Below are 13809 nucleotides of genomic sequence, written 5' to 3'. Positions count from 1 at the left end.
GGGTGAGGTTTATCTTCCAGCCGGAAAACAACTCCAAACATACAGCTTGAGAAATAATGAACTGGTTTCGACCAGTAAATTTTATGCGTTAGAATAACCTGGTCAAAGTCTAGACCTAAATGACAACTAAGTGAGAGACTGGTATGGTTTGAAAAGCGTTGTTCACAGACGTTCTCCATTAATTCTGAGTAAGCTTGAGCTATTTTTGCACAACATTTTAGATGCACAAAACTGGTAGAAGCATACAACAAAAGACTTGCACCTATTTCATAAAAAGGTGTTTAAAGAATTTCCATTTACTAAGAGGAACTTTGAAAAACATGTTTATTCTCCTCTTACTTATCTTATCAATGCACCACTTTGTGTTTGTGTAGCACATAAAATTCCCCAAAATTACATTGTAATTTGTAGTTGCACCTCACAAAGAAACAAAAAAAAATCAAAGTTGAGAATTTGGCTTTACAATGTAAATGAATGGAAATTTGGCACCACTTATTTTTTAGGATTTTTCTTACTCAGATAAAAACAACGAAGTAGTTTTATCAATAGGAAAAGTATGCTAAAGTTTGTGTAATGCCTTGTGCTCATGAAAAATTTAGGTTTGCTTAATTTATGTGCAACAGTGCGCTTTAGACAATTACAAACCTTGGCATGTTTAAATTCTTTCATGCAAAACTAGACGCAAAAAATAACTTGCAGCACAGTGATTTTACTGAATTTTAGTCAGACAAATTAACTTTAAAACAAGTCTTAATTATTTTGTTTTTCCTTTTTCGGGATGAATAGATGGAAATTTCATAATTAGTCAAGGTATTGCAAAGCCTAATCCCATTTAGAACAACAAGCAAACGAGCAAGACTTTTCGGCGATTAGGTCGAAAAGTTCCTACCGCAGCACTTTAAGGAGAAAAACTACACCTACCAGTAGCACGAAATTCTTGATGCTTCCGGTCTATGGTTACCATGGGAGACGTTTGGAATCTGAAGCCGCTGATGGTTCCAGTCTGTCAACATAAGCAGTAAAACTTCGTCTGTGAACCGTTTTGAAACGCTGTACCCATCGTTACTTCTTATAACAAAAGAGCGGCTTTACTATGTACAGTTAGAAAAAACAAAATGTGTTTCCTTTTGTTTTCGTAGGTATTTAAAGCTAACCTAGCTAAGCTAACGGTGTGGGCTACAGTAAAAACGACGCATTCAAACAGGCCACGCGACTAATTTTAGCTCGTTTTAAGAGTCACATTTCCTCACCGAGACATTTATTGTATATTCGTATGTTAAAGTCAGAGTTAATATTATCCAGCAACCACCATGTTCATTTACCTCAGCAAAAAGGTGAGCAGTTAAACCACTGACCAGTATGTGTCATATTGAAAACAACTTGCCTCTTACGTTCCTGTGTCCTGTAGATCGCTATTCCCAACAACATTCATCTGAAATGCCTGTCCTGGAACAAACACCAAGGGTTCATTGCATGTGGCGGAGAAGATGGTCTGCTCAGAGTGTTGAAGCTTGAAACACAGACAGGTAAGTTGAAAGTTTAAAACTGGAGTTCGGTTTCTTTACAGCTTTACTTGCTTTGTGCTGTGATAAAACAATAACAACAAAAACCTCCGTAATAAACAAAACATAGATACAAGCAAATCAGCTGTAAAACATTTCCTAGATGTTTTGGGGAGAGATTGAATAGCAATTCATCTCGGAAAATGTGAAGCAGTTATTAATAAAAAAAAAAGGGGATGGAAGTATTGCAGAAAATATGGGGAAAGTATCAGAAAAGAAGAACATTTCACAAAATATTAGAGGGTCAAGGAGTATAAGGAAAATATCAGAAGAGATGAAATTATTATAAAATACTATGAATTGATCATGTAGAACTTAAAGGTATGGTGACTGTTATGGGGAGAAAGAAGAACAACAACAACTGTAAATATCTTCTAATGCAATGCAACATGAAAGAGAAAGAATGACATGACATGGTACACAAGGCAATTAGAGAATAGTCATTGATGAAAACAGCTAAGGAGCAGTAAATACAACTAGAAACACTATTTTGTTATCAAGGGGGAAAATGGCTGTTATGGAGAATTTAGTTTGATGATAAGATAATGTTTCACACTGGTGTACTATACATGTTATGACACAAGACATGTCAGAGACACAGCAAACCCCTGAAAGGAGGTCCTTTGGTCTGATGAGAATAAAGATGTACCTTTTGGCCCAGAAGCAAAAAGCTGAAATCTACCTACTTGAACTCAACCTGATAGTACAAAATAAAATTATTTTTCTGCTTAAGAAAAATAGATGCTTTTCTTAAGCAGGGACAGGGAAGCTGGACAGGGAAAACATCTGGAGACCTTATAACAAAAACCTCACAAAAAACTGAAATATTTGGAAGTGTATAGTACATACAGAATTTCACTTTATACAAAAAGTAAAATAGTTGAAGAGGTATGAATATTTTTGAATATCACTTATAGAAAAAAATAAAGTAGAGCGAGTTTGTTTTATATCGACATCATTACCTAATAATGCACGAGTTTGTTTTGCTGAATCCGAAAACCTCAACCTTCAGTTAAATACCTGTTGTAATTGTAGTAAGGATTAATGTTCTGTATGTGTCAGGGTGTATTTATGAAATGTTACATAACATTTGTGTGACTGAGATTATGGGGGAAATAAAACAATAGCCATTACAGTTTAAAAGAAATCTGCTGAAACTTTAATAGGCTTACCACAGGTCTCCCAATGTTCAGTCACTATAAGCACAAGTGGTACCACTCTATCGGTGGGACAGGCCTTTGGTTGTTCTGTAAATGATAAACGTACTAGAAAATTGATCAAAACTGTTGCTTTTAAACATCCATAAAGCAAATAGCTAAATTGAGTGTACTTAATTGTAGGTAATTATATCCCCATTTTGTTCTGCATTCTCATAATAAATTGGGCAAGTATTAACTTCGCAGTCACATTAGATTTTTGAGTATTGTGATCACAAGAAGGCAGTAATAAATGTTTCCCTGATACTGTACAACTCACAATAAATAATAAATCATCTCATTAATGGTTTTACTGTTTTTAGACGACAATAGACTGAAAGGTCTTGCTGCCCCCAGCAACCTGTCCATGAATCAGACTTTGGAAGGACACGGTGGTGAGTATTGTGCTCAGCATTATATTGCATGATTGTTCCTGCATGAAGTGAAATTAATTTACACGCTAAAAGAAATGCTCCCTTACAATGTTTTTGTGGGGTGATATTTATACTTTTTGAGTACATCCAGCATCATAGTATAACAGAATAAGTTACGTCTGACTCAGTAGTAGCACATATTGCAAAGAAATATCGTTCTTCTTAAGATGTACGGCCAATAGGGTTTGATCCTTGCGTTTGTTTTAGTCCAGCACTCTATTCTAAAATATATTTTTGAAATGCATATGTAATTGCTTTATGTGTTTTCTTTTATATTTCTTTTCTTTTCTTTTTTTATTATTTGTTTTTATGTTGGTAGTTGGTATGTTTATGTTTTTATATTCATACCAATTGTAGTATCCAAGCAAAAATGAGTAAAATAAAAATGATCTCCCTTTTCATACTTGAAACACCTTCAGGTGCAGTGCAGGTAGTGACCTGGAATGAACGGAATGAAAAATTGACAACCAGTGACCAGAATGGACTCATTATTGTGTGGATGCTGTACAAAGGTGAGGACAGCAGCCAAAGTAAGATTTTGTTTGCTTTGTAGCGAATTTGTGTTGCTTAGTTGTCAGCCTTTGTTGTGTCCCAAGGTGCATGGTACGAGGAGATGATTAACAACAGGAACAAATCAGTAGTGAGGAGCATGAGCTGGAACGCTGACGGTCAGAAGATCTGCATTGTGTATGAAGACGGGGCTGTCATTGTTGGATCGGTGGATGGTACTGTTGCTTTAAGTGAAAACAATACGTAGCATTAAGGCAGTAAAAGTTCACATTTAGAAAGATGAAATTGTTTAATTTATTTTAACAAATTTATTCATTGCTTTATGAACACATGGATATAAACATCTTCAGTATGATTCTTGCATTTTGTATTCATTTGTAGGCAACCGGATCTGGGGAAAGGAGTTGAAAGGAAGTCAACTTGCTCATGTTGCTTGGTCTCCTGACAGTAAGATCCTGCTGTTCGGCATGGCCAACGGCGAAGTACATATTTATGACAATCAAGGAAACTTCATCGTGAGTGTGTGAACTTAAATGGAGTATATATTGTGAAACTCGGCCATGTTGAGCTGCACAACCTTCAGTCTTTCATGTTGTCATGGAAGAACATTATTAAGTTACACATTCTTTTGGTTATAAAAGATCTTGTGAGGATTGTGACAGTTCCACCTGAACCCACTGTTTTTCTGAATGCTTTCTCAATTTAAAAATGTATAACAGCTTCACAATCTACTTTTTGCTTACTCTGAATGTTGTTACTTTTCAGATGAAAATGAACATCAGCTGTCTCGCCGGGGCAACCGGAGCTGTCAGTTTAGCTGGAATCCACTGGTACGCAGGAGCTGGGGGTTACAGTGAGCCGGACAGTCCGTGCCTCGCCATCTGTTTCGACAATGGAAGGTGTCAGATCATGCGCTATGAGAATGATGAGAGTGAGCAACCGAAAACCTTTTCACTCCTTGATTTTGAATGTGAGAGAAATGTTTTCTAACAGCCACTTGACACTACTTTATTCTCAGACCCGGTATATATCGACGCTCTGATGAATGTTATCAGTATCCAGTGGAACCACTGTGGCAGTGTGCTGGCAGTGGCAGGTTCCCTCAGAGCCACAAACATGGACAAAGAATTTAATGTGGTGCAGTTCTACACACCGTTTGGAGAGGCAAGTCTGTATATCAAAAAAGTATAGTATAAAATATAATTTCTATACTTCACAAAGACTACGGTAGAATCAATAACGTTAGTAAATATGAAAAGTAATAGAACGATGATAACCACCAATATAGTAACAAGTGGGGGTTAAAAAATCTTATGAAATGGTTGAAAAATGTTTCTTTCAATGCTTTACCTGGTGATTGCTTGTGTGCAGCATCTGAGAACTCTGAAAGTATCCGGGAAGCACTTATCTGGGATCTCATGGGAGGGAGGAGGCCTGCGAATCGCCCTGGCTGTAGACTCTTACATCTACTTTGCCAACATAAGGCCAGATTACAAAGTAAATACTAACACTCTTTATTAATACTGGCAGATTGTTTGTGGTAGACACTGCTAAATTCAAGAGATCCTGATGGTCTCACTAATAAGCTTGTTTCAAGATTTCTAGGTAAGGTATACTTGGATTAATTGTTTCAGGGAAATACTTAACTTTAGGTCTGAATTACTCAGCAAGTCTTTGGTGTCAAGAGAAGTAAAGAGATTTGAGAACATAGAAATGACCGAGATGGTTTGGGTAATGCTTCTTACACTTTTCCTTGTGTTTCACCAGTGGGGCTACTGTTGCAGCACCGTGGTGTACGCCTACACAAAGCCAGAGCGCCAGGAGTACTGTGTAGTTTACTGGGACACCAAAAACAACGAGAAGTTTGTGAAATATGTCAAGAACTTAATTTCTATCACTACCTCGGGGGACTTCTGCATCCTGGCCAGCAAGGCCGATGAAAAACAACCTCAGGTAATAAAGAAACAAGACATTGGTTTTACTATGACTTTAAAAAGCTCCGTTTAGTCTCAGTGACTTGATTAATGTTAGAAAATAGAGATTGTTCTTTCATCTTGTTTTTCTAATTTGCTGATTTACAGGACGATGTTGGATCAGAAACCATGAATCTTGCGAGGGTAATGTTGGATTTTAAATCTCGCACTACAAAATAATGTGATCTGTCTTGGTATCTAGGTCATATAATAACCTTCTTTTTATTTTTCAGTACGTCCTGATCCTCTGCAATTCTATTGGTACTCCTCTGGACTCCAAATACATTGACATCGGTTAGTCTAATACTGATTTTTCAAATTATTATTGAGAGTATGGAATAAAGTGCTTTGTAAATGTTTTATTGCATTACAACCACAAGCTTCAAAAGTTCTTTTTGGGATTTTTTTTTCTTTTTTTTATTTATTTTTTATTTTTTTGCTCCACCGACACAAACTTGCTCATAATTATTAAGTGGAAGGAAAGGATCTCTGTTTTTTATTTATTTATTATTTATTTTTTTTATATTTTTCTTTTACAAGTTATCATATGTGTTCTGCCCTCCTGAGTGGACACAATTTCTTCTCTTTGGTTGCAGCTGCCTGTCTTTACCAGTTCAACAAATGTTTGGCCGCTCTTTTTTGTAAAGTAATTTTGGGTCACTCAGATTAGAGAACATCCTTCACAGACCAGCTGGGTCGATACAGAGATCAAATTTTGGAGGGAGTTGGTTGCAATTGTTTTCACTTGGGGTACCAGAGTAAAGGGAGCCTAATGCATATCCTTGGCATGCTTTCAAAAGGTTTATTTGTGAAGAGTTTGAAAACCCTGCCTCATTTTCTGTCTGTTTCACTGTTATGTGTTAACTGAATGCATAAAATCTCTGTTCAATATGTTGAATACAATTTGTGGTTCATGACAAAATATGGAAAAGGTCTGGAGGTATATGAGTGCTTTTCGCACATAATCTGTAAAATAACAGAGTAAAAGCTGGCACAAATTAATTTCATCCCAAGCTGCCAAAAGCTAAGCAGGTTGCATGTTGAATTTTTTCTCTTTCTGGTTAGAACCATTATTTGTTACCATGACGAGGACACATGTCATCACTGCTTCCAAAGAAGCTTTCTATCTGTGGCAATACAGAGTGGCAAAGAAACTGACCGCCTTGGAGATCAACCAAGTGACCAGAACCAAGAAAGGGGGCAGGGAGAGGTGAGTCCAGACATGTTTATTACATTTTCCCTTATTATCAGCTGTGAGAAGGTTTACACACATATTTAGGAAAGAAAACAACATGTTTTCATAAATCTCTGCGTTCTACACAACCCATCAGTCAACGCTTATAGTGGAGCACCACAGTGCTATTTTGTGCTTTACTGGCTCATCATTACAGTGCAAAGAGTTGGCCCTGAGAGCACAGTGAAAAGGATTCATTCATTCATGAAGTACCACTGAGGTTCCAGACAGTATGGTTGTGTTTTATTGCCCTGCCAAGACTAGCCTCGCACCCGGACCAAAGATCACACCCGAGGAACGGCAGCTCCTTGTCTGTGTGCTTTTTCTTGCTCATGCGCCCAGTTTCCGCTGTCTGCAGGTTCTATCACATCGACAGCAATCCATCTGGAGGCAACGATGATGATCCAGATATTTCAAATGCCTTTGCAGTAAGATATATTTGTTTTCCCTCTTTAGTATTTATGCATTCAAAAGTCCCAGTTTGGTAAAGTTTCCACTTTCGCTAAAAGCTTTTCAAAATAGCACCCTCCCTTCTATCTCAAGATAACAAAAGCACTTAAAGATGATTTTAATTATGTAATTAACATGGCTGTACGAGTTCACTATGAATCAAAAAGTATTACGTTTCTTATCAATTTGTTTTGCTTTATTTTCAACAGACAACTCGAGATCCCATCTGCTGCATTACAGCAACAGATAAAACCCTGATAGTGGTATGTACATTTCTGTTTAATAGAAGAAAGGAAGTCAATTCAGTGAGTCAAGGCAATAGTTCTGTACTGTCAGTCAGCTTGTTGTCTCGCTGATTTAAAGTTTTGAAATAAAAGTCACACGTGTGTAAAAACATATCTTTGTAAAATCAATCAATCAAATTTTATTTGTATAGCACATTTCAGCAGCAGGGCACTTCAAAGAAAAAAGAAATAAGTCTTTGTTGTTACAGGGGCGTGAGTCCGGTATCATCCAGAGATACACCCTTCCAAATGTAGCCCTCGTCCAGAAGTATTCCTCAAACAGCCGAGCTCATTATCTGTCTCTAAACTGCAACTCCAGGTAACCACTAACTGACATCTGCTGTGTTGCAGAATAAGCCAAGATAAGTTTTAACAATAATCTAAGAACATTATATTTCTGATTTTAAGTCTCATAATTTATCATCATCTTCAGTCGTCTGGCCATAATTGACATTTCGGGCTTGCTGACTTTGTTGGACTTGGAAGTTCGTCCTCCCGGAAGCGAAGGGACAGGAGACCAGGCCGCTGCAGGAGATCCGTCCAAGTTTGAGCGTAAAGATGTCTGGGACTTGAAGTGGGCAAATGACAATCCGGATTTGTTTGCGGTGATGGAGAAAACCAGGATGTATGTGTTCAGGAACCTTGACCCGGAAGTAAGCTTTTGAGTGTGATCAGAACAAGTGTACAGCTGTCTAATTTACAGTTAGAATATGTTAACACATCTCTAAATCTGTACTAAACAGGAGCCCATTCAAACCTCTGGATACATCTGCAACTTTGAGGATCTGGAAATCAAATCAGTTTTGCTTGATGAGATTATGAAGGTAAACTACAGTAATTAAGACAAGAAATAATCACAATGGTTATTAACTCAGTTTTTTAATTTTTTTATTTTAAACATTGTGAACTTAAAATTTGGTCACAAAATTATTTTAATGTAACATGTCAACATTTAACAGCTAAATGTACATTTCTTGAGATAACTACATAGTTTCAGTCCATGCACATTCATCAGATGATCATGGGTTGATTCTGTGCAGAATCCAGAGCGGCCAAACAAAGACAACCTCTTTAACTTTGAAATCCGCTCCCTGAGAGACAGCAGAGCACTGATTGAGAAAGTGGGCATTGAAGACGCTTCACAGTTCATTGAAGACAATCCTCACCCAAGACTCTGGTGAGTTTTTCTTAATGCGGTGCTGGAATTATTTTCCCAGATTTCTTTTGTTGATGTTTATAACTTACTCTTCTTTTTTGGAGCAGACATGTAGCTCGCACTGTAATGTTGACTTTTTGGAGTGAAAAGATTGTGAAAACCTTAAAGTAATAAAACAAATCCACTTTTAAAAGGTTCTTAATATTTGAACTTTTCTTTACCCTACCAACAGAAATGTCTAGCTCCCCTATGAGTACAAACAGCATTTTGTGTGAGTGTTTGCAATTGTGTGTTCTCTGGGTCAGGTGTCAGTTCTTGCAGGATCACTTAAAAACTGGCTGTAACAACAAAACCAGCCTTCCTTATGTATTAGTCATAATCTGTAATAGTAATCATATTTACCATCAACTCTAGGCTTTTCCACTGAAGAGTTATTTCATAAATCTTGAGATGTATGCATTTAAATAAACTGAACTGAACTGATTCTAAATGAATGCATGTCATGCTATGTAGCCCTAATATTTGTAACTTAACATAGTGTCTCTACATGTTTCATTGCTAACCTACCAGGCACCTCCTGGCCGAGGCAGCCCTACAAAAGCTGGATCTGAAGACAGCCGAGGAGGCGTTTGTCCGCTGCAAAGACTACCCGGGCATTCAGTTTGTCAAGCGCCTGGGCAACCTGCAGAGCGAGCCCATGAAACAAGCCGAAGTGGCTGCCTACTTCGGCAGATTTGAGGAAGCTGAGAGCATGTATCTGCATATGGATCGGAGGTAGATGGAGACACTTTATGCCAACTTCTCTTGAATTTCAATCCGTTATTTATATGTGACGGTGCCTGTCTCGGTAGGGATCTCGCCATCAACCTAAGGATCAAGCTGGGAGACTGGTTCAAGGTTCTGCAGCTTCTCGACACAGGCTCTGGATACTCAGATGACGCTCTGCTTGCCCAAGCCAATAATGGCATTGGAGATTACTTTGCTGACAGACAGAAGTGGTATTTAATTCTAGTTTTCATCTTCTAATTGTTGGGAGCATTTCTACATGTCAAGTAGAAACAATGACAACAACAAAAAAAGTTTTCTTTGTGGATTATTGTGTAATTATAGAATTATGACGTCTTAGTTTGGAGGAAAATGGGGAAAATTTTGATTCTGAAAAGAAACAATTGAAGAAGAGAGTAGCCAAAAAGATTGATCTCCACCACCCCGTTTTTCGTTCAATTCTTTTTCTTTAGGGTAAAAAAGGAGCTGAATCATTGTTCTCACTTTTAAACATCTTCCTTTAAAGGGTGAAGGCAGTCCCATACTACCTTAAGGGGCGTAACCAAGAGAGGCTGGCAGATTGTTACTACAAGTTGGAGGACTACAACGGCCTTGAGCAGCTAGCTGCAGACCTCCCTGAAAATCACAAACTATTACCGGTGCACCAAACTTAAATAAATTATGTTTTGTTCCCATGAGATTTGCGGGCATTTGGACAATTTGTAAATTTACATCCTATCCCATTTTATTGCCTATCTGTGTGTAGGAAATCGGAGAGATGTTTGCCACAGTGGGGATGTGTGAGCAGGCTGTGAAGGCCTACCTCAAGTCCAACCAGCCAAAAGCAGCGGTGGACACATGCGTCCATCTGAACCAGGTGAGAACCAGACGGATGAGCTGTGGCGCCGGAGTTTCCGAGTGACGCACGGATCCTCCAGGATCAGCCAACCTGGATCCTCCTGCCCACCCGCTCACAGATATTTGGCTCTTGAGTGTGAATCCTGCTCTAAAACTTTTATCTTTGCTGCAATAGCTCTTTGGTTTGACACAATGTAAAATGATGAACATTAGAGCTTTTGATTTTATTAAATTTTACATTTATAAGCGGCCCTTTATATATGGGCTGCTTATAAATAAATCACTGCAAAATGTTTTGCAGTGATTAATCAAAAAATGATTTGATGCTCTTTCTCTTTAAATTGCTTTTTCATCAGTGGAACAAAGCCGTGGAACTGGCAAGAGCTCACAACATGAAGGAGATCAAATCTCTCCTTTCCAAATATGCCTCTCATCTTCTGGAGGAAAATAAAACTCTGGAAGCAGTGGAACTTTATCGGAAAGCTCACCACTTTCTTGATGCAGCTAAACTCATGTTTAAGGTGGGCTTAAAGTTTTATTTTTATCATTACAAACAAGTTTTTTTTTGTTGTTGTTTTTTTTAAATGTTTTATTATATTCAGGTCAAAAAGTCTGTTCATGACTCCCTGGAATTAAACACCTTTCTTGGATAAAATCTCTCCTTGGCTGAGTGAGATTTGGCCAAAATTGACACTAACTTACTAAGCCACAAGTAAGATTTACGAGCTGCTGGAAGAACTCCAGGCTCAGGGTTTGCTGGGTGTTTTTGGCTGTTCAAGCAGGAAGTTTTTACATTTTGGATGGCATTCTTTTTTTTTATTTTAAAAGCAATGAATAAAACTAAGATTAACGTCTCTTACTGGTTCAGGCTCCTCCTCACAGCTCCAGTTTGTTAGTAGTAATCTACACTTACCAACCAAACAGTACTTTATTTGCAAATGTCGAACGGTGAATTGAGGAGTGTGATCGGGACTTCTGATTATAGGTAGCGGACAAGGAGGCAAAGAAAATGAGTCGACCTCTGCGGGTCAAGAAGCTTTACGTTCTGGCAGCTCAGCTTGTTGAGGACTACCATGAGCAGGTGAAGGCATCCCAGCAGATCAAAGCCAAAGGGAAGAAGTCAGAGGTAATTTAATGCACTTCATCTGTACCCTGTATTTAGTGTGTAGTTAGTTTCTTCAATAAAGCTTAACCACAAATATTGCTTTGGACCATTCACAAGCTTACTGAATCAACATTATGTACTGCTGTGTGTATCATTATTTGTCATTAGGCAACATTCGCACTTGCTGGCCTTCTGGAAGAAGATGCGACGTCGTCAGACAATCGCATCGTTGACAGCGCCTGGCGTGGAGCTGAAGCGTATCACTTCTTCCTGCTCGCTCAGAGGCAGCTCCATGCAGGCTACCCAGAGAACGCCACACGCACAGGTGCGGAATAATTCCCACTTACCTAAAATTATAAATATATCAATATAATTTTATATAAATGTGTATAAATGATTACGGTATTCCTTATGATGATTGATAAAAAACAGCTCATATTTGTGGAGTTTGAATAGATTCTGTTAATTACAAACCAGATTCATCAGATCGTTTTCTACAGTCTTTAAAAGATAAATACTACTAGATTATTATTTTTAGAAGTCTTCTGCCACCTGGTGTTCAAAAATTATCCTGAAATTATCCATTGAAATGTTTCATTGAGAAAATCTCCTCCCAAACCCCCACTGCGAATCATCTAGCTCCTCATGGTGTTACAGTAACAGTCAGAAACATGCAGATCAGATGTAAAACATGGACCTGTGCAAACATCAATATAATCAATAACTATATTTTCTAAAGTATCATATCTTTGTAAGTCTTAGGAATCACACTACAACAATCTGTGCTCATTCTTGCCTAAACCTAATGGGCGTATGAATTACTTATAATCACAATCACTCATAAATAAACTTTATAGACTCCATTAGGATTTCCAGAATAACTAAATGTCTCAGAAATCAGAATTGTAGTTTAAAGTCAAACCCATTTCTAAATCAGATGAGATGAAGATGATGTAACGATTGTTTTTACTCAACTGAGCTTTCTGTATGTACGACATGTTGTCTTGTGTTACTTCATTCGCCAGCTGTTGACAAAGCCAGTTAGTTTAAAGCTTAAATCTGCTGGGAAATCTTTCAGTGGAAATTTGTTGGTTTGTAGACCCACTAAACTTTGCCTCATGTTTTCCATCTTACAGCCCTTCATCTTCGTGAGTACGAGGACTTCATCCCCGCAGTTGAGATCTACTCCCTGTTGGCTCTGTGTTCTGCAGCGAACCGGTCCTTTGGCACCTGCTCAAAGGCCTTCATCAAGCTGGAATCTCTGGAGAGCCTCAGCTCTGAGCAGCGGCAGCTCTACGAGGATTTGGCCCTGCAGATTTTCACCAAATATCCCCCGAAGGACAGCCGCGTGGTGGAGGCCCAGCACTCTTCAGAGGGGTGAGAACGCCACAGTGTGAAGATCAAACCCTCATTATATCCATAGACATTTCCACTGTTAGAGTATTGACTCAAAACAATACACTATAAACAATAAGCCTTCTGCAAAGAACACCAAGACCATCCTTGGAAGTACGTATGATTATGTTAATGACATATCAGAGCATAGGGGGTCTTTATCTTCCTTGAAAAGTGAATTTTTAAAGTTGCCACAGCATTTCCTGGTATTCCTTCAACCTGTTCTGCTTTTCCTTTTTCATTAGAGCTGAGGGAAAACTGCCCACATGCATCGTGACCGGTCGTCCTATCCAGGAGTACCAGTTTTGGATGTGCAGTGTGTGTAAACACTGCGCATTGGAACAGGAGATCAGTAAATATAACTGTTGCCCGCTGTGCCACAGTGCACTAGTGTAAGGAACAAAAGTTGCCTGGCAGGACTCTGTTTCAGATAGAAAAGGGACGTTTTAAACATCTGCCTTTTATTTTGTGCTAAATGTTCAGATCTCCTAAAAAGGCAGACATGTGGTTATTAGAAACAAGCAGCTCAATGAATACATGCTGTTGACAGTTTCACAGCTTTGTTTCACTTTGTATATGTTTAAAAGTTAAATATATTTTGTCTTCAAATGTTTTAATTTCTTAAGCATAAGAAGTTTGTATCTGGTTTTACAATAAAGTCAAAAGTAAATACACTCACTAAATTCTCAGATTTTTTTTTTTTTTGAGAACTTAATTTGTTTAATAAATAATACAAGTTCTCAATTTTATATTAACAAGCAATTTTAATTTCATTTATTTTGTCTCTGTCTTTTGTTTCTCTGAGATTTGAAACAAGGGTTTTAGATCCAGGAGTGAAAACCCAGACTTTGCTCATGCCGATGACACCCTACAACACACAGTATTCT

At 38.0% G+C, this 13809-nt stretch overlaps 1 protein-coding gene across 1 annotated transcript; it reads left to right on the top strand.

Moving 5' to 3' along the window:
• Positions 1-925: 925 nt before the first annotated feature.
• wdr35 (WD repeat domain 35) lies at positions 926-13605 on the top strand. Its single transcript, XM_014992763.2, has 28 exons — positions 926-1334; positions 1409-1526; positions 3082-3153; positions 3612-3704; positions 3789-3917; positions 4084-4217; positions 4468-4633; positions 4721-4866; positions 5074-5199; positions 5470-5655; positions 5784-5819; positions 5909-5969; positions 6741-6885; positions 7268-7337; positions 7569-7622; positions 7853-7962; positions 8077-8296; positions 8387-8467; positions 8684-8820; positions 9370-9573; positions 9651-9797; positions 10091-10223; positions 10331-10441; positions 10779-10943; positions 11408-11548; positions 11696-11852; positions 12664-12904; positions 13168-13605. Exons 1-28 carry the CDS (start codon positions 1311-1313, stop codon positions 13316-13318), a joined length of 3558 nt encoding a protein of 1185 aa, XP_014848249.2. The 5' UTR covers positions 926-1310; the 3' UTR covers positions 13319-13605.
• The last annotated feature ends 204 nt before the right edge of the window (positions 13606-13809 follow it).

Source organism: Poecilia mexicana, unplaced genomic scaffold (assembly GCF_051168715.1).
Source record: "Poecilia mexicana isolate PSO_F unplaced genomic scaffold, ASM5116871v1 scaffold_22, whole genome shotgun sequence".
In the NCBI taxonomy this organism is placed as follows: domain Eukaryota; kingdom Metazoa; phylum Chordata; class Actinopteri; order Cyprinodontiformes; family Poeciliidae; genus Poecilia; species Poecilia mexicana.
This window is presented reverse-complemented; position numbering and strand designations above follow the sequence as displayed.